We start from the raw sequence: 21382 nt of genomic DNA on the forward strand, positions 1-21382 counted from the left end.
ATCAAAATATGTAAGCATAAAAGTAAATTCAATGTATTCAAGAACAAGAACCTTTCTTCTGATTTTACAAGCTCAACTACCAATTATCATTTCTTTGATCAGAGCCAACTGACCTTATGTCATCACTGCACTCTATTAGCTAGCATATAAATATGGTATATATGTACAATATGCCAGTTCCCTGATCTAGTGGTAGAAATGTGACAAGCCTACACAGTGTTGCAGTTTCTGTACCATTGAAAACCTCAGTATAAGCAAGAAGGTACCTCAGAAGTTTAAAAACAGCTGCAGTCAATATAGAAGTGTAACAATTTTAGCTTCTTGAAAGTCAGAAGTCAGCAACGTTTGACTATAAAAGGTCAAAGCTTCTTGGTTTAGCTGTAGGCAAAATCTTCATGCTCCATAACCAATGGAAGAGTTAGTAGCACTCCTGTTCATGATTTCCATAATGAATATTAATGCATATGGATATTAATGGTTAGAGCACTTTTCAACAAGTTGGAAGAGCATGGTCGCACCTATTCCTTAGGCTGAGCCATTTTGAAAGCAAGGCTCTCAATTTCTAGTAAAGGCCTTTAACAGTATGTTCTGATGTATGGGAGAAGAGACATTTTTGTTGAAAGGGCCCAGTGAATATAAAGGTAGGGGAGTAGGCAGGGGGGTGGTGTGTGTGTGTAAAAGGAAAGAAAGTGTGATTCCGTGATATTCAGATGAAGATATTCATCAAGAAAGAGGAAATCCTTGTTTTTCATCCACGTTCCAGTACCTGTGTAGGTTTTTTCTTTTAAGAAAAGCTGAGTAAAGGCATAAAAGAATTTGGAGCACAAAACAGAAGAAACACTTCCCCCAGGTAAATTTATTTTCAGTTCAGACTTGTAACTGGAAAAAAATCTGCAAATAAGTTTTACAAATCTTCCCTTTAAATCACGGCTTCTGTAGATATCCACATAAAAATTAAAAATGGTCATCAAAAAATCTTTCAAGATAAATAGCAATTTTTGTATTACTTCTAATTGAAATATAAGGCAAAACCAGTTATGTAAACAATCCATCATTACCCAAATATTCTATCTAAATATATAGTTTACTATACATACAAGTTCATTCATTGTAAACATATAATAAAAGCTATCCAAACAAATCTTACCTCATAAGTGATTTTCAGACTTGATTGAAGCAAAATCGGAGTAAATTTGGGATGAACTTCAGTAGTAAGCCAAAGGCGAAAGTTTGGTTGAGGCTGTAATGCATTCAGTTCCTATTAAAGACATGTCATATAGTGAAGTAGTTTTGGGTTGTTTGTTTTTTTAAATACAGAACAGTATTTACAAAATTATAATATCCTAAATTAGAAAGTTAGGATTGTCAAAAATTTCTTCAGTAGTTTTTTTACAAGTAAGGTTATTCAAAAGGCTATATAGTTCAAGACATGTTGTCTCCACGCATTCTATATGGTCACTGTGCTCAAGTTCAAAGTTCACCCTAGCCGTGTCAAAATATTTGCACCTCAGCCCCAGATCCTAAATTCAAAACATAAAAATATATAGCAGTTCTTTACTTTACATTAAGTAAAAAAAAACCCCAACAACAAAAAAAAACCCTGAAAAGGCTACATCTCAAAAAAATGAAAGCTTGGAATGTGGGCTGCATATCAACATCAGATCTCAATGACTTTCAACTGTATACCTATATTAATTTCTTCAAGTGTTTGTTGTATGCACATTTCATGTACCATGATTCCTTAAAAAAAATGAAGATAGGAAAAAGGAGTTCTAAGAAAATAAATACTGTCAAATGCTGTATCAAATTATAAAGGCTTCACAAAAAATATGTAATTACTGAATGTAAGAAAACATATTGCTGGTTCTTTATGTGCATCTGAAACAGACGTATTTTCCACTGAAGATACAAAAGTTCTTTGAACATTGACTTGAAAACGATGTCAACAGTTTTGTGTATGTGTCTTGGAAGAAACATAGAGCTCAAAAATCTCTTAACAGATTTTCTCACAATCCTTTCATTTTGATAATCTCTAAAACATAGTAATTTTGTTTTCGGTGGTTTTAGTGAAGAAGAAAATTCTGTCAACCCATTAATTGTTCTGCTCTTTAGGCAAAATGACAGCTGTATCTGGTACCTAGGATCACAGAACACAGAGGCTGGAAGGAACCTCTGTCCAGTCCAACTCTGGTCAAAGCTACAGCAGGTTGCCCACAACTGTATCCAGTCCGGTTTTCAGTATCTCCAAAGATGGAGACTCTACAGCCTCTCTGGACAACCTGTTCCAGCGTTTGATCATCCTCATAGTAAAAAAAGTTTTGTCTTATGTTTAAATGGCATTTTCTGTATTTGAAATTCTGCCCATGGCCTCTTGTCCTGTCACAGGACACCACCGAGAAGAGCCTGGCTCTGTCTCCCTTACACCTTTCTATCTGCTGACACATGTTGATAAGATACCCCCTAAGCCTCCTCTTTCCCTGGCTGAACAGTGCCTGTTCTCTCATGCTCTTATGTCAGATGCTCCAGTCCCCTCATCACCTCTGTGGCCCTTTACTGGACTGGCTCCAGCATGCCCCTGTCTCTCTTGTACTGGGTAGCCCAGCAGACACAGCACTCTAGATGTGTCTTACCAGGGCTGACCAGAGAAGGATCACCTCCCTTGATCTGCTGGCAATGTTCTGCCTAAAGCAGCCCAGGAGGCTGGTAGCCACCTTTGCTGCAAGGGCACAGCTGTCTCATACTCAGCTTCTTACCCACCAGGACTCCCATTTTTTTTCCTGCCAAGCTGTTTTTCAGTTATTTAGCTCCCAGACTGTCTGGTTGCCTGGAGTTATGTCTTTCCATGGGAAGCACTTGGTATTCCCTTAGCTGAACTTCATGAGGATCTTGTCAGCCTACTTCTCCAGCCTATCAAAGCCCTTCTGAATGAAAGCACACCAATCTGTTGTATCAATCATTTCTCCCAGGTTTGTATCATCTGTACTTGCTGAGGATGCATGCTGTCCCATTATTCACATAATTAATTAAGATGCCAAACAATGTTGGCCACAGTATCAATGCTTAGAGCACACCGCTGATGATGGTCCTCCAGCTGGATTTTTTGCCACTGACAAAACCCCTTTGAGACACAGTTACACCAGTTTTCAATCTACTTCACTGTGGTACAATCATGTCTGTATTTCATCATTTTGTCTATGAGGATGTTACGGGAGACAAACTAAGACATAAAAATGATCCATAGCCTTGGAGATTTAACTAAAAATAACAAAAGAATTTACACGCTGGTTCAAGCACAATCACCTACAGCATGCATGCTCTGATACATTGTGTTTGGCTAGAATACAGCTAAGGGCAGTCAGCTGAAAGATGATACCTTCACATCTTACTATTGGTAAAGTTCACATTGACCAGAAGGCATATTTCATCTTCTCAAATGGAAAGACTGTGAGAACTAAATGTATATACCTGGATGGAATTGAGTTGTAACTATGCAGGTCTCTCTTAAGAGGATGTTCAAACATATGAACTGTATAGCCTCACACTGGCTAATGGTATGCTAAACAGACAAGGGGATGTGCTGAGTCAAACATCAGCAAATTTCAGTCTCTATTAAGCTCAGCAGAAGTTTAGCACATTCAGTATTATGTTCTTGTGGAAACAATAAGAAACTTCTGATACATATCCACATTTTAATATTTGCAAGATCTGGAAATTTATAATTGCTATGAGGCTTACAAACACTCCTTTACAGTTCATTACGACATTCAGAGTAGATGACACATGTCAATGTTATCTCCTTTTGCCTCTCCATTTTTTCAAAATGGTTTAGAAGAATGTTAAAGGTACTTAAATGCCACATAGCCATTACCAGACAGAAGACAGACTGCAAGCTTATGTGCATGGAGTATAGTTTATGAACAATCCCTCAATCATTAGAAACTGGAAAATTAAGACTGTAGTAACTGTTTATAGGAATTCCCCACCTTTTTTATTTTTTAGTTTGTTTGTTTTATGGATTTCAGAGTGATATACCTGTAAAGGCACTTTGATTTAGTTAGCAAGTTAACGATTTTACATGCTGTAAGTGCATTTCTATAAAACATCAGACATTTCATTTCAAATTAGCAAAAACCTCTTAGTGACTCAGACACAAGTTACACTTATCAAAAAAGAACTACTAAAAATAAAGTCCTAGAACTGAAACAAAAAAAGAACAAATTTAAGCATATATAGATGCAGAGTTCAGCAAACATGGGCACTATCCCATAAAGTATCAGAAATCCTAATGGGAACATTTGTTCACTCATTTTTCAGAAATACTCTACACTTCATGAAAATTAAAGTGCTCACACACAGGAAGGAGCTGCTTAGGTATGAAGCATTTCACCTTATTCATGACTGAGAAACCCGCAGAAGTTTATTTTTAAATTACTGGAATTTTAAACATCACCATGGAAAAGCCTGAAATGCTTCAGAAATGGTGCATGCTAATTTTGTCAGGTTTCCAATACATTCTTCTCTAGTCACCCTCACCTTTTCCAATACAGGAAGCCAAGATGTAACAAGATGCAGGTTCTTTAAACACAGCCATTCTCCATTGTGTGCACATTCTTTTAAAGTTTGAATAGCCAGGTCAGCTTGGCCTTGGCCCATTGCAATCTGAAATGACAGACACAGTTGTATCACAAACTTATCATACCTCATTTAACAGTATAATACAAAATTGTTATTTCCAAGTTAGAGCACATATGTAAAAAAGAAGGTGTGCTAAAAGTAACCAGAATTTTCTCTAATGCGATAGGCTACTAAAGTAGGGGGGAAATTAAGGAAAACTTAGTTTTTTCTTTGCAACCTAACCAGTCTGTTAAGAAACAATATTACCTAGTCTTTTTTTATGGAAAAAACATGCATCACATGGTGACAGTGATGGCACTCCCTTAGAACTCAAAAAGTAATTTCAGTATCAGTCACTAAACTGTATTACTGCAGAACTGCTGATACAACAAAAACAAGAGATAAATGAGAACAAAGTTTATTTTGACTGCAAGTTAGGAGTACTTCCTTTGAACAGAAACACTCAATTTCATACTAAGATGAGTGAAAAACTAAGGCTGCTCTTTTTCCAACTGGGAAATACGAATAGCTTAACCAACAGACTTTTCTTCATTTTTTTTATAGTACCATATTGCTGCTAAAATAAACTTGGATCTTCAAATGGATCCAAACCCACAAAGATCCAAAACTGGATTTTCAGACGAATTAGTGAAAACTGAAAATAAAGGACTTGTTCTGTGACACAATTACTGCAATACAGACTACCTGTAGAGTACATTCACCTTAGTTCTCCCTTAGAAACTCATTGGAAGCTGTATGTAACAAAAAACCCTGAACCAAACAAGTTGAAAAGAAAGTGGTTTGAGTCCATCAGAAAAGTCTTGTCTTGGCATTACTGCTACAGCAAAATAAAATATTGTGATTATTATGACTTCATCAACTATCCCCCAAGAGGAAATCCATCCTGGTTTTTTTATCCTAAAACTGTACTGAATCAAAGAAACTTGGGCCCTTAGCTTTATATGATGAGACAAAGATATCATCTGCCTAAATAAAATTGAGCATATCATCTTGAAATTACTTAAAACAGCAAAAATAAGATAACTGAAAGTCACCAGACAATATGGTAGTACACTGCACAAATTCAGTGGTCAGTACTTTATCCCATATGAGAAATAATTCAACAATGAAGCAAAATTTGACCTATGTTCTCTTCAAATTACATGAGAAAGTGCAGGGAAAAAGTAACAGCCAAGTATTCTCATTAGTAGCACAATTTTCAGATGATTCAGCTTTGAGTAGCACTCCTTAATCAAATACCATGTCATGTTACATTTTAAAAGTCCAACTTTTAAAGGATATTTTAGATAAACACAAAAAGCCATGTGGCAGAGTAGGAAATACACGTTCTGAAACGTTCCCTGCTAGATAAGCTGGCAGTAGGATTTAAATCTTCACAATTTGATAGGAAAAATATACTACATCAGTGCACATTCCAGGAAAGGAACAATTTCAAGGACTATTTAAAAGCAACATTAAACTTGACATTTTCCATTTCTATGCTAACCAGTGATCACCTAGGCAGTAATTCCCCTCCCCTGAATGTTTGAAATGACAAAGGAAATAATGTTTTACAGAGAGATATAAAGTGTACTGGTACTGTGTATTAGGAATATTAGGAAATCACTTGTTTCATAGAACAATTTGAGTTGGAATGGATCTTGGAAGGTCTCTAGTCCCATCTCCTGCTCAAAGTAGGGTCAGCTGTGAAAGATCAGACTACGAGCTGAGGGCTTTGTCCAGTGGACTCTTGAGAACCACCAAGGATGGAGACTGCACTGGGAAATCTGACTGTTCACATGGTGAAAAAGTTCCTCCTTACATCCAGTCATAACTTATCCTGTTACCATTTATACCGATTGCTTCTTTCCACCATGCCTGACTGCAAAGAGTCTGGGTCCATTTTCTCAATCACCTTCTTGTAGGTCTTGTATTGACCTGTTATTAGGTCATCACCTATAATAATTATTATATTGGCTGTTATTAGGTCATCACAAAGACTTCTCTGCTGACAGGGCACAAGGTTGACTCATGCCGTTTGTCATCTACAGAAACCCTCCAGTCCTTTTCAGCAGAGGTTCTCCCCAGACAGTCAATCTATGGCCTGCATCATTGCAAGGGTTTCTCCTTTCACAGGGAGAGGACTTCACATTTCTTGAATTATATAAGGTTCCTGTCAGCCAAGGAAAGCCAAGGACAGTTGCAAGCCCACTGCTTGGTGGGGCATGGCATATAATGACAAAACACATGGAAAAGGCTGAGGTACTCAATGCCCTTTCAGTCTGAGGTTTCACTGCTAAGGCTTATTCTCAGGCCTCCCAGGTCTCATACACCTACAAGCAGGAGTGAAGCAATACCCACAGCAGAGACAGAGATTTAGGAATCACTCAACACACTTAGAAATAAAAAAGTCCACAGGACAAGATGGGATGCATCCAAGAATGCTGGGGGATCAGCTAACGTCACTCCCTGCTCTCATCTTCAAAAGGTTATGTTGATGTGGGGTGTTTACTCATAGAAAAGGAAAATGTCACATTTATCTTCAAGAAGGACAAGGAGAAAGATCTCGTTGATTACAGGCTAGCCAGCCTCCACTCAGTCCCTGCGAAAGTTATGGAGCAAGCACTCTTAGAAGCCATTTTTAAACACATGAAGAACACAGAGGTGGTAAAGAGTAGCCAATACAGATTTGCCAAAGGCAACTCATGCCTGATTGACTTCATTGCTTTCTATGATAAGGTGACTGCCACTGTGGACAAGGACATGCCAGTGAATACTGTATTCCTTGACTTTAGTAAAGCTTTTGACAGTCTCCCATATCCTCTTTATCACCGAATCAGAGACATATGGGCCGGAGAAGTGTAAAATAAGTTATGCAGAAAAATGGCGGGACTGCTGGGCTCACAGGATGATCATTGGTGCAAAGTCCAGCTGGCAGCCAGTAACTAGCAGTATCCCTCAGAGATCAGTACCAGGACAAATACTGTTTAATATCTTCATCAGTGACATGGGTAATGTGACTGAGTGCACTCATGGATAACACCAAAGAGGTGTAAGAAGGGTGAGCAATCCATACGCTGGAAGTCAGGGTTACTACTCAGACCTGAACAACCTGGAGAAACAGGCTGGCAGTTCATGAAGTTCAACAAGGTAAATGCAAAGTCCTGCAGCTGGAATGGAATTATCCCATGCAATAGTAGAAGCTAGGGTCTGCCTAGAAGCAGCTTTGGGGAAAAGGAAACCTTAGTGGACTAGTTGGATATGAGTCAACAACGAGGCCTTGCAACAAAGGCCAATCCCATAACGGACTGTATTAGTAAAAACATTCAGCAAGTCCAGGGAAGTGATCCTTTCCCTCTCTTTGGAACTTGCGAGACCACATCTGCAGTACTGTGTCCAGTTTTGGGCTCCCCAGTACAAGACAGACGTGGTCATATTGAAGTAACTAACTCCAGAGCAGACCACCAACATGATCAGGGCACGCTTAGCAGGTTTTGTTTAGCCAAGCAATCAGGAGACCTTCTTGCTGTCTACAACTAACTTACTGAAGACTGCACAGAAGATAGAGCCAGACTCTTTCAGAGGCACGTGGTAATAGGACATGAGTCAATGCAAACAAGCTGGAACATGGGAAATACTGATGTGATATTAGGAAAAACATTCTCCTGTGAGAGCTGTCAAATACTGGAACAAGTTGCCCAGAGATATTGTGGGATGATCCCCACCCTTGGAGGAAGGATCTCCCTGCTCTGAGCACAGAATTGAGACAGATGATATCCAGAAGTCCCTTCCAACCTAGGTTATTCTATGAATTTAACAGCTACAGTAAATTCCTTCTCAGAAAAAGAAAAGTTGTTTTCAACACCTCTGCATAGATCTAATTTTGAAACAGACATAGAAAATATAAAGTGATCTCTTAGCACTACAATTCTTGATTAAAGTGACTTATTTTCACCCAGTTCAGTTTTGTGTCAAATGCAAAACTGGGAACAAGCTGTATACCATGACAAAAAACAATTGTTATATTGGCTGGGCAAATATTTTTAATGTTGCATGCCTATTCCTGAAATCTGAGAGCCTTCCTGCATGGTTGATCTTAAACACTTTTTTAAAAAGACTTGAAATATAACAGTTCTGTTCAAGGACTCCCATCAGCAATTAATTGGTTAACACTTACTTGTAAAACTTCTTAAACTATCTTACAGAATTTCACAAAATACCGAAGTGTTCACAAACAGTGAACATCTGATTTTATGTTTTCTGTTGAATAAAGAAATATGTAAGTCCTACAAGCAGAGAAAATTATGCAGTCTAGTTGTTGGTGGGTTTTGTTCATATTTCAATTACTCCACACTAAAACTGATAATGTTTCAGCATGTATGACAATTCTTAGTCTCTTTTGTTCTCCTCCATCTACTCATTTTTCCTTTCTCCAAGTTGGAGGAATACCTCTCGTGCTGATTCTACTTCTGTGAGGATCGTTGTGTCTCTCCAACCCATTTTGCCAATGATATCAGAAGTTCATGGCAAGATAGGTGGGAACAACAAACACATAGACACCCATGCTTTCACATACTAACTTCATTAAAAACCAAGGTACAACAGATATTACTACTGTAAAATTTTACACGTTGTGGTTTTTAATCATTATGCTTATCTAAGACTGACCTGATGGTAGCACTCAGTATTTCTTTCAACACTGGCAAGTTCTTGCAACTCTTGAGAAGGATCGGCACCAGGAGAAATAATTATTAAGATGGGCTCAATTGCCAGAGTCTCTTTATACAGACGTTTCAAATGCAGAGGCGATGGAGATAATTCTTTTATTCCTAGAATTAGAATTATCATGGAAATAAAAGTGATTACACAGGATCGAGTGCATCATTAAGCACTTTAGAAATCATCTGGCTGTCAAAGTTATGTTTAATGGAGATCATAAAACTGGTCCTATACAGTATACAGGTAGAAGGTACCCTATATTGTTAAGAAAAAGACACAAGCATCAAAATGGCGCCTGGCCTTCCAGCTTGATGAATATAAACTGCAGTCTTTACAGTAAAGTCTTCAAGAAAACATACAAAAAGAGAAGAGCTGGAATATAAGAATATGAGAGAAGCTATATGCAGCCAGGACTATGTTTAGAGAACTGAAAAAAAGGAGTCCAGTGTTTTCAGGGTAAATAAATAGGCACTCATATTCCAGATAATAACTATGCAATCAGAGTGGGAATTCCTGACATACTTTTCTGCCTCCATGTTATATTCTGACAGAATTTCTTAAATCTTAACTATCTAAACTGACATCTGGACATGAGAAGAAAAAGCATATGTGAGAGCAAGTAACTTTTCAGAAAATGTCTGAAGTGGGAAAGGGAAAACAAAGGGGAAGACAGACAGACCTGACATATAAATACAAAGTTTGGCAGAGGGTGCAAACTTCACATTTTTCATAAACAGATGAAGCTTCCAGCAACTCAATGAACAACTTTTCACAGAACTTGTCTACTAAAGACAATGCAATTAAACCAATTTACAGCAGCTGGAACTTGAACTCAAAATGCTTGTTAAAATTCCTTTAGTTGGTGATCTGTACATAGAAAAACAATGTGCAAAAATAACCGTAGATGTATTATTACCATTAACAATGCCAATAGAGAAAGCAGGAAATATTTTTATCATTATTATTTTGCAAGCAATTTTATTTTGGCTTAGATGCAATGTGACCATGAGAACTCTGATCTACTTTATAGAAAATGGTGTGTGAGAATAAAACACTTGCTTAGCCTGCACTGATATTCTTTCTGTGTATCTTTATTGCTTTTTTTTAAGAATATGAACATGTAGGTAATTAAAATTAAGCTTCCTTAAATACTACTTCTGATGTAGCCAGACTCAAAAACTAGGTTAAAGCAGATATGAAAAAAACCCAAAACAACTCAATGATCAATATGGAATGATTTGGAAGTATATTGTCAATATGATTTTTGCTAACATTGTGCATTTCAGTATAGCATGCAAAATAAAAAAACAAGCATGCTTCGGGTGCCCACAAAACACGCTTATAGAAAATTCTTACGAACTTTATCTTCAAAAGAAATTATTTTAATTTCCCTTCACCCATAAATTTAAAAATATATGTAAAAGATGAAAAAAGGAAAAAGCCATATCTGGATGGAACAGAAGCGGAAGGTTTTCTCATAGGCTATTACAACTCTTTCGGAACTCTTTTTTTCTCACAGGAAAACAGCCAAAGGAGATTGGAAACTTAATAGTTCCCTTTTGAACTAAGTGAAACAGTTTGTTTAACAAGTTTCAGAGCAAGGACCCTGAAAAAGACATGGCAGAAAAAAATATGAAAAAAAATATTCGTACAGGCATGAACCCTTTTATTAGTTGGAAAGTGTTAGTCATGATTTATGACACGATCTCAAAATAAGATCTCACTGGTATGCACGAAAAAAATCTGTGGATGAAACTTTGCCTACAAATGGTGTGTGCCTTCCTCAGTGAGGCTGTAGTTTCATTTACCAAAAAAACATTCCCTTGTAGAATGCTTCCAAGGAACTGGTATCAAGATAGACCTAGCCAATTACATAATACAGTGCGGTCTGGAAGACAGTAAGTAGTTAATCTTCTTTTTTAATCTCACTTCTGTCCCAACACTGTACCACATTAAAACCAAAAAATTCTGCCTTGTCCCTACGTAATGCAGGGGTGACTCTTAAAACTATAGTGTCCACCCCAGTAAGGCACTCATCATTCACTATTCATCTTCCATACGCATATTGTCATTAACTGTTAAAAGCTTAAAGAAGGCTTTGGTGTGGTATATTGCAATATTAAGATTATTTGGAATTTTAAGTCCCAAACTTTGAATACAATAGACCTCAGAGAGAAAACAGACAGGCTAGAACAGGCAGACAATCACAGTATTGAAACACTCTAAATTATGTGTATTTCTAAACAGACAGTAAGAATTGTATTACAGTCCAAGAGACTGACAAAAAATTACTGCAAATATGAAACAATCTTTTGAGATTCAATTTACAAAATCTCACACCTAATGTTTTTTAAATGGTAAATTACATTAGATGAAAGTATCTTTTTGGAAAATTTTTGTCTTGAGGAAAATGATGCAGTGTAAAACTTCTAGAAAAACAGCTATCCTCCTTTCTTAATCACTTCAGTGTTCAACAATTCATTAAAATAAAGTAATAGATCTTTTATTATATTTCAAATCACTATGCAGCATAAACCAAACCATTTTAAAAGCACTTCCATGCACAGCATAAGATCAAACCCTAAAACTTAGGGATTTCATAAGAAGTATAAAATAAAAGAGAAAACATAAAACCAAAAACCAAAACATTATTGTGTAGAAACACCTGGTAAAAAATTAACTTACCTAGGGTTTTACATGCAAAAAGAGCCAAGGCACTCTGTAGCCTGTCTGGTCGGACAGCCTGGACCACAAGTACCTTAAAATAAAACATATTCAGGGGAGATGAGTTTACAAAAGTATATTGTGACAATTTAAAAAGCAACGCTCTTCTAAGAAGGCTGAATTCTTTAAACTTCTTCTCAAAACAAAGTTATTTTCTCTAAAAATATAAAGCTATCTCATCATTCTCTTCCAAAATAATCTAATATAATTGTTCTTTTGTAAGTAGCTCATCCTACTAATAGAATCAGAAGATAGATCTACATCTAATATCTATTTGTAAGCTGGAACATTTTCTACAATGTTTTCGAAAAAAGGTAGCTACATGGGTAGCAAGAATGACAGAAAGCAAACAGTTTTATACAGGCAATCTAAATTCTATACCTGTATTTAGGCAGTAATGTCCTAACTGGAATACTGATGTTTCTGATTTCAGTGCAGTACTACAGCAAAATAATCAGTTATGAAAGAATTTCCTTTGTTTAAGCACATTTTAGAGTTTTACATCTAACTTCTTTTTCTGAGGCATTCTGACTTTCAAAAATCCTATTTCTACAGATGCTTTTACTGTTCTTCAAAAGACTACAGAACATGAAGAGCTAATCAATTCAGATACAAATTAAATTAGCAGTTCCCCGACCAGCTACCTCTTTGTCAGTTAACTTCTTGCAAGTGTTCACTGCAGGCAACTGCAGGCAACTAATTCAATTTCAGTAGAAAGGATTTGTTAAAATTGCCACCCTTTCTTCTACTCCCTTACTTGCTGACCTGCAAACCACAATACTGAACCTATCGCCACATTCTGGTTTCCAAGTCTGGAATATCTGGTTTTAGTTTTGGAGGAAAAATTGAACTTCATTAAATTTTTAAGAAAGCACTACTTTTTAAGCTTGGGATTACACTAAGTGCTACTGCACTATTTTTAAGTTTAACATACAGTTTGAAAGAAATGAAATTATGAGTGACATAAATGTAACCATGTAGTTTCAGTATATTCCATCAACAGAAACATTCTTAATACTTTCTACACAAGGAACTAGATAATATGCTGATCATTCCAGATTTACTTTCCTAGAAAAGCAGAATTTTTGACAACCCATTGCACACTTAAGAATTGCTCTTCTGCATTTCATCAAATCAAATATGACTCAGACAAATTTCTTTCCAAAATAGTTTGTTCCTAATTCCATGCATGCTATTTTAGAAATTCTCCTCCTCCACAAAAACTCCAAATAGAGAGCCCTTAAGTGCTAAATGGCATGGAATTACATTGTCTTATACCCCATCCCTTCTTTGGACAGGCCTTCATTTTATCTGAAGTGACTTCAATGGAAAATCACTGCATCATCTGAACATAAGTGAAGTTCCATAATCACAAAAGGAATAACTTTTTTCTCTTCCAGAGGAGAAGGTTCCCTCCGTGGAGGAAGGAACTTCCCTCTCCAATAGTTCTGGAGAGTTCTTTAATCATCAGGCTTTCAGGAAGAGCAGTATTTCCTGACTATTATCCTAAAAAACAGTGGCTGCTACCGCATTTTGTGGCTTTCAGTCAGATGTGTGAGTCTGCACATTTAACAATGAACTAAACTGATGATGCTCAACAAGCTGACAAATTCTGCAGTAACAAAGCAACCAAGAAAGAATTTTAATACTTATTCATAAAATTAAATCTGTGAATATTAATAAAAAGCTTGTTTCCTTACAGGGTATACTCAGTTGCAGCCAATACACCAATACAAAAAAGACAGATAAGAGAGAACTAAATAAGCATTATAGAAAAAATATAAAATAAATAAATATTAAAAAAAATATAAATCCTTAAACTAAATAGTTAAGCTGTAAGACAATGTAGATACTGTCACTGCTTATAAATCAACCAGGCCTGAAACCTATATTCTTCAGATATAAAACTTGTTTTCAATGCTGAACTCATAATTATTTAAAAGAATTTAATATGAAAAGATTACCTGCTGAAACAATGAAATTCTTTTCACAATAGTAGATGGAAAGTCTTGTTCACACACAGAGCTCTGAGAAAAAGTGCGCCACAGACCTTCATCTTCAAAGCAAAGTGTCTGATACAGACCTGGGAGAGAAATCTACGAAACAAATAATGCATATTTAAAAATAAAGAATAGCCATTTGGACATTGTGTAATTTATTTAGTTTCCAAATATCACTGTGACCCTAAACCTGTAAATATTTGTGCATATCACATAATTCAATTTTACCCTCAGAGTTAAAGAAGAAAGGGGTAGGTATTAAAAGTAACCATTTGTTTACCTATTCCCTGAAAATGCTAAGTCTGTATTTGCTCTATATTTTTTTTTTTAAACTTCTAGGTTCTTCACTTTTATTTTTTTTCCTTTAATCATAACCAGGCTCTTTTTCTATCAGTACATGCTACTGATTCACCCAGTTACTCTCTGTTTGTTTGTTTAATCTCCTAACAATCATGCTTGCCACACCATTATTGCAATTGTTCGTGATTCTTGGTGAAGAGAAATGAAAAATAATGAACTCTGGATTCAGCAGCAAAAGTCCTTGCCAAAAGCTGGTCAAGGTCTTCCTTCTTGCCGCTGAGCTACATGGAGGAGAAGAGCCTAGGACAGAATTTCAAGGACTAGTATTTTCATTTTGTTCCCTTCAGGATCAGAGGGCTTCAACATTGATTCTTGCAAGGTAAACCAAACAAAGTCATTTTTGTTTTAGTTTGAAATTACTTGATCTGAGCAGTAACAAACTGTGAAACACCTTTAAAGATCTGCATGGAAATCTGGTAAGTAGAAAACTAGTTCCCCAGTTAACAGTTTATGGTTTTTAATACAATACGAAGCAGTTTGCAAAAGTCATTACATAGGAGATACTTGCAACTATTTAAATATTCTTTGCAATTTTTCCTCTATATATTTTTCTTTCTATAGAAATGGCACTACCTTGGGCAAGCTTACAGTATTTTCTAATCTCAGTAAGATGACATGTTCATTCACGTGCACAGAAATTCACGTTAGATGGAGTAGAGAAGAAGAAATGAAAAGGCTCAGAAAAAAAAAAGAGATTAAGAAAAAAAAAGTGGTTTTTTTTTTAAGTGTGTATATATTAAGGCATGGTTTCTGAAAGATAGAATAAACGATTTAAAATAACAAAATATTTCCATCTGACAAATACATATTTGAATAGTCAAGTCCAAATTAGTATTTGCTAAAACGAAAGGCCTTTTAAGTTAAATTCAACCCGCCACATGACGCATACCTTCAAAGATGCTACTGCCCAGACTTGGTCCTGTTCTATCCAAGAGGGAATCTGGTCACGAACACTTCTTTGTGAATCCTTATTGAAGCAAGTTACGTTAAACACATAAGTTATGCAAACTTTTTTTTGCAAACACTATAGTCGCTTATAAGACTGTGAAACCCATGTTCTTAACAAAAATAGCATTCACAACAGCAATCTTTCTGTGGTCTTTTGATAAGTTCATAAATGGCATAACAAAAGCTACCAATGATTTAAATCTGAGATATACTGTTCACATTAACATTTGCTTAACAACCTGAGCCTGAGAATACTTTATCTTTTAGAGTATCTGTACAAGATACTCAACTCTTAAGTAGTTTCCTTTTTTATTAAAAACAAATGACCCAAATGACTGGCTATCTGCATATGCACTTTGAGCAACTGACTTCAAAAAGTAACTCCACTGCACATATTTGTAGTCATGAAGACGACAGTTTTTCACACCAAAGTCAAATCTGTGGTAATTCATAGGCAAAGCATTGCTTCTGGACGTCTCTGTACTGGTAAAGTTTGACCACAGTTCTATTTTTCTGCTCCTTCAATGCTGGAGATGGAGGAAATTCTAAGGATGAACAACATAGCTTAAGCTCCAGTAGAATCTCTGTATTCACTGTATCATTTCTATAAAAAAATCTTACAGTACCCATTAACCACTCTGATAATCTTTGTATGGAAATGTACTTGGATCTCTCAACCACTGAACAACTTCAAGAGTAATCTTAAATGTTCAGTAGAAAAAAGGAAAGCTTTCTTGTGAAAGGATGTCTCAGCCATGAGTTATGAAGTTTGAGAAAGAACAAAAGTAGGAAACCTGGAAGCAATTCCAAAAAATAGGAATAAACTTGAGATGGGTCTGCAATATACATTTCAGTTAGAAATGGGGTTGAATCACGTATGTCCACAATATTTCCAAGATTTATGGTTGTGTGTTAGGTGAGGTAGAGGTAGGACTGGCGTTAAATTCCATTCTACAATCAGATCTCACATAGCTTGAAATGGCCTACAGCAAGAAAATACTTAACGATCACCAAGTTCACTAACATTTAATTGAATTACAAAGACTCCACAAAGGTGAAGAGGGGACTTCTATATTCACACTGAATTGCAAAACACCATAGAGTCAGCTAAGGGCTACAGAAAGGGAGAATTTAAGGATCTTTTAAGCAAACGACTGCCTAAGTAAGAAAATTATTGTGTTTTTTTAAGTGACTTGCCACTTCCAGCAGCATGCATGTGAACATGGTGTCATGGATATTCTAAAAACAAGGTACTCACACTGTTCCTTGTCTTGTACCAGGGGTGTACGAGATACCTTGATAGATATCTAAACAAGGCTAAAGGTTTAAAGTAATTCTGAATGATGAAAACTGCAGCTAAGCCTGATGGAAATGAGCTAGCCTGACACTGAATGAAGGAGGAGATTAGCAAAAGAATAGGCAAAGACTGAGCTCATGATCCCTGATCAGGCTCCTGTTTCCTAAAAGCACCTTTCAAACCCTTTGTCAAAATATTTGGTTCAAAGAGGAGCTATAATGGGTAAGACTACAGAAATCTTAGCTTTCTCTAACTTTTTTTACCAGAAGTTTATTTTCAAAGCATACAGATTCAACAGAATGGAGGGACACTTGGTAAACTACAGCATGATTGGTCAAAAATACAACTGAAGCTTTTTAAGCTAGCTCTGTCACCTAGGAAAATATAACAATACATCTCCAGATGTAGAGCTCTGAGGCTGGGGAAAAAAGCATGTCAAAGTTAGCAAAGTGTGTGGACAATCCCATCAATCCATACAAAAAGCACAACTCATATATGATACCAGGAGAGAAAGATACTCAGAAACACTGATTTTAGTTGCAGAAGAGGGCTTAAAACCTCCTCAAACATACCACCGAAAACACAAATTGTAATCCTGGTAACAGAAACAGGAAGAAAAAAAAGCAGGAAAGGCAAAAAGCTATGCAAATTAGAAAATGAGTGGGTACATTCAAAAAGCTCAAAAAATTTTAATGTTTTTATATTACTACAAGAGAAGGTTTTTTGTTCCTTTAAGGTATGTATACAATTAATTAAACAATATAGTAAGAATAAAACTTTCACTTTCCAGGATTTATCTAAATGTTCCTTATTTCAAAATACACACATAAACGTAACTTACTGATTTTCTTATGGTATCTCCAATCATCACCCCTGTAAAAGTCTCCCATTCCTAAGGGGAATAAATGAACAACTTGCATAAGTCACAAGACATCTTTAAGAATGAAGACTAATATGTAGTAGCATGTGGGCAAAGCAGGAACAAATTAAAGCCTAGATTCTGAAAGAGTTATAAGACATTTTTAAAACTCTAGGTAACACTACCAGTATACAATTCCTTTTGTTGAATCCAATCTAAATGACTGCAGTGCTTTATAAGAAGACGAAACAAAAGCAGAAGCCCTATCCTTTCTTAGCACCCACAGCTCCCACCCAGATTGCCCAACTATAAGCCAGCAAGAAGTAATGTGCGTGGCTGGCAAGGACACACGTACTGCCTGATAGGGCACCAGCAGCCCACATAGAACAGGTAACTACAGAATCCATGTGTTGATAGTGTTTCATGTTATAGTATCCAACAGGTGCAATTATTAGAACAGGAGGAATGCTTGATATAATAGATTGCTATTAGGAATACTTTGGTTGCATTAAGAAAGGGAAATTTAAGTTGCATTTATGTATGATTAAATCTTTTAGACTTGGTATTTATATCCAGGAAGACATCTTTTAATCATTTTAAGACAAATTAGGTAAGTATTTAAAAACATACTAGAAACGGCATAATCCTGTATTTGAATGTGGTAAAAAATACACTAAAAAGTCTTCATAAGTGTTTAAATTTAACATAATCAGTATCTGTAGTTCTAATATAAACATTTTTATTATTATTAAAGAGCACAGTAACATTCCAAATGAAAAAGTCAATCAATTAGTACTACTCTGATATAGACCACAGCATAGCTTTTTGCTCCCATCTAGCTAAGTCCTGAAACCACTGTCTCCTTCAATTACAAACTGATGCTCCTCTCCCAATTGCAAAGAAAATGCTCATGCACAGAATAATATACATGAAGGCTTCTCAGTTTTTAAACTAGAAATCATGTAATATTGTTGTGAAGAAAAGCAGAAGTACCATATGTAGAGACATGTAAAATTACCTCAGTAAAATCTATATGTATTGATTCAGAAAGAGAATGTCTCTACTAAGAGCCAAGGTATTTGATAGTGTAATGTTGAAGTTCTACTATAAATTTCTCATCACTACACAAAAAATTTCCAAGTGCAGAAGGTTGAACTCTTGGGACAGGGACTGAGAATACTAAATTCTCTAGCAGCATAATAAGTAACTTCTAGCCTCATCAGATTAAAAGCTTTAAAAGAAATAACTTTAAAAGAAAAAACACTTCAGCTTCATTTTCCCCAATAAATATTTTGTACAAGCACTCTTTTCTTAACAATTTAATTAAAATAACTTCTACCTTTCAGAGAAGTAAGAAAATTATTGATATTGTTTGCCTGTTTTAATTCTAGAGTACACAGATACCGCAGGAAAGTGCATTATATTTAACCTAGATTAAGCTGGTTAAGAGCTCCAATAGCTGACAGAAATGCATGCTAAACAATAGGAACCAACACATAAAGCGGTACTTAAAAAAAACTTTAGAAGCCTAGGCAGACAGGCTTTAATTTAGTCAGAAAACTATTTGCAAGTTGCTGCCTTCACCACTTTATAAACACAAAGACTAGAAATATGTTTTCAGAAGCTGAAAAGAAATAATAAAGATGAATTAGGGAGGTTCTCATAATGAAGAGTAGCCAGGGTATGCCTCTACCAACATGATTAATTTCAGTTATTTTTATTAGGCAGCTTCATTGCTGAAAGACTGTGGGGTTTCACTTGGTCAATTCCATATGTCTGCAATAAAACTGCACTGCATTCATGATATCAAGAAGTTTCAACCAACCTTTCTCAAACCTTGTACCTTAAACCCACATCTTTCATATAATCAAGTTACATTATTTCCTTCAAATGTATTATCTGATTTTTACCTTTTACCCTATAACGGACTCTCCTCTAGTGAACTGACATCTACTATCACTTGATACTCCTTCTGGTCTCCAGCTTCAAGTACAGAAAGCCATATCTTAGTCTCCTCATTCCATGTAGGTATTTTAGATAATTAAATGTGTCTTGATTCCTGCTAATCAGCCATGTTGAAGCAGTATTTAGTCAATAGTGCATATTGTTCTACTGCAGGCAGACATTAATTTCACTACAATATAGACAAGTACAACTTCAGCGTCTACATCTCAGCCAGCTAGTCTAGTCTACCTGTAAGGGCAATGGAGAGCAGTAATCAATTTTAGTGGTAAACTATATAACCTATTTTATAAAATTCATTTATGATCAAACTAATTACTACTTTGACAGATCTGGTTTTTTCCTGTTTCCTACAAGGACAGCCTAGGATAACCTGCTCAGATTAATTTCAACAGGTGTTTAAATTTTAGTTACCAATTCAATCACTACTGAAATTAGCATTTTACCAGAAAAGTGTAAATGAACTATGAAACTCCACATTGGGCAAAAACCTAACACCCAGAGAGGAACATGCTATAACCGAGACATGTGCTGCCCTATGGAAATAAGGATTAGCAGTACTAAAGCTCTGCTGCATTTTTGTTAGGAATAGGTTAGCATCTAAACAAGAGGTAAATTCCCCATAAATTAGACATTTGCAGATTAGGCCTCGTTCAGACCACTGTCAAAAATAACACGACACCTCTCAATTTTTTGTGAATATACCAATAATGCAGTGCTTGCCCGAAAACGGAATGGACAGCCATTTTTATTACGTTTGAACCTGTATCAGCTGCATGCCACTACGCTATAAAAAATATAAACCATTTCAGGCTGAGTTCATCATTCCTCTCAAAGACAGGCCATTATGGTGCAAAGAATCCAATACTTATGCGGCCGGAGAAAAATATACAAGGACACTCTTTATACAGTGCACTCTTGAAGACAGTGCTGCAAATAAGGACATTAATGATCAATGGTCCAGGGATTTCTTAAGACACTGAAGAACCAATGGCTGATATGCACAAAAGGTATATTCATTATTTCACCTTTCAGAAAGATACTTTGCTTTAAGTGTCTTCAACTGCAGGTTGCAGAACCAGACTTTTATTTAATTTCTCCCTAGGTCTTGCACTCTTTTTCTGCATTTCAATATAAAGACATGATCTGCAAGAAACCCTTGGTCAGTGTGAAACAGGTCTGTATCCATCACTTTACTTATAAAGGAATATCTGTATTTAACTGAAAGGATGGATAAATGTCTAGAAACATGGTGGCAGGAAACACTGATACAGTGCCTTCAAGAAACTGGAAGAACTCTGTATAAACTTTTTCAGATCCTAGAAAATTTAAAAGGCAACTATTTACCTACCTTTCTCATGGTAATCTTCACTTTGAATCTAATAAACATAATGTTGACATCCAAAAGTAACTATCACAGAAAAATAGTAGCATATAAATCTAAAATTCTGAGTCCCACGCTTACCGGCAAAACCTTTTTATCTACTTATTTACTCTTCATATTAAGTTTAAGCAAATCACTTGGGGATTTTCTCCTTTAGCACTTACATTCTCTTGAAAAAGTTCAGGGTGCATTCCTCGTACAAAATGCAGAGCAAACATTAGCTGATCTGCCTGAAATAAAATCAGTGAAAATGTATTTATACATTCATCAAAAGTCACCTTTCTGCTTTTTTTTTATAAGTAACAACATTTCATTAATAAAATACCTCTAATTCCATAGCAATGACTTCATGACATATATCCTAAATCACCCCAATAATGTTCAAAATTGCTACATACCTCTGCAACACAAACACTAACCCCAGCCCTGTATCTAAGTGCATCTAAATTCAAGTGAAAAAGAAAAAACAGGTACTTGCAATAAAGCAAACATACTAAATAGAATCCATTATTTTT

General features: G+C 35.9%; 1 protein-coding gene across 1 annotated transcript in view; it reads right to left on the bottom strand.

Moving 5' to 3' along the window:
• Window positions 1-21382, bottom strand: part of DYNC2H1 (dynein cytoplasmic 2 heavy chain 1) — a 177952-nt gene that overhangs the window by 69490 nt on the left and 87080 nt on the right. Inside the window, 8 exon segments of the mRNA XM_027777052.2 lie at window positions 1148-1258; window positions 4534-4659; window positions 9283-9443; window positions 12019-12091; window positions 14022-14153; window positions 15307-15384; window positions 17504-17554; window positions 21032-21097. Of these exon segments, the coding sequence (XP_027632853.2) occupies window positions 1148-1258; window positions 4534-4659; window positions 9283-9443; window positions 12019-12091; window positions 14022-14153; window positions 15307-15384; window positions 17504-17554; window positions 21032-21097 (798 nt within the window).

This window comes from Falco peregrinus, chromosome 4 (assembly GCF_023634155.1).
Source record: "Falco peregrinus isolate bFalPer1 chromosome 4, bFalPer1.pri, whole genome shotgun sequence".
In the NCBI taxonomy this organism is placed as follows: Eukaryota; Metazoa; Chordata; class Aves; order Falconiformes; family Falconidae; genus Falco; species Falco peregrinus.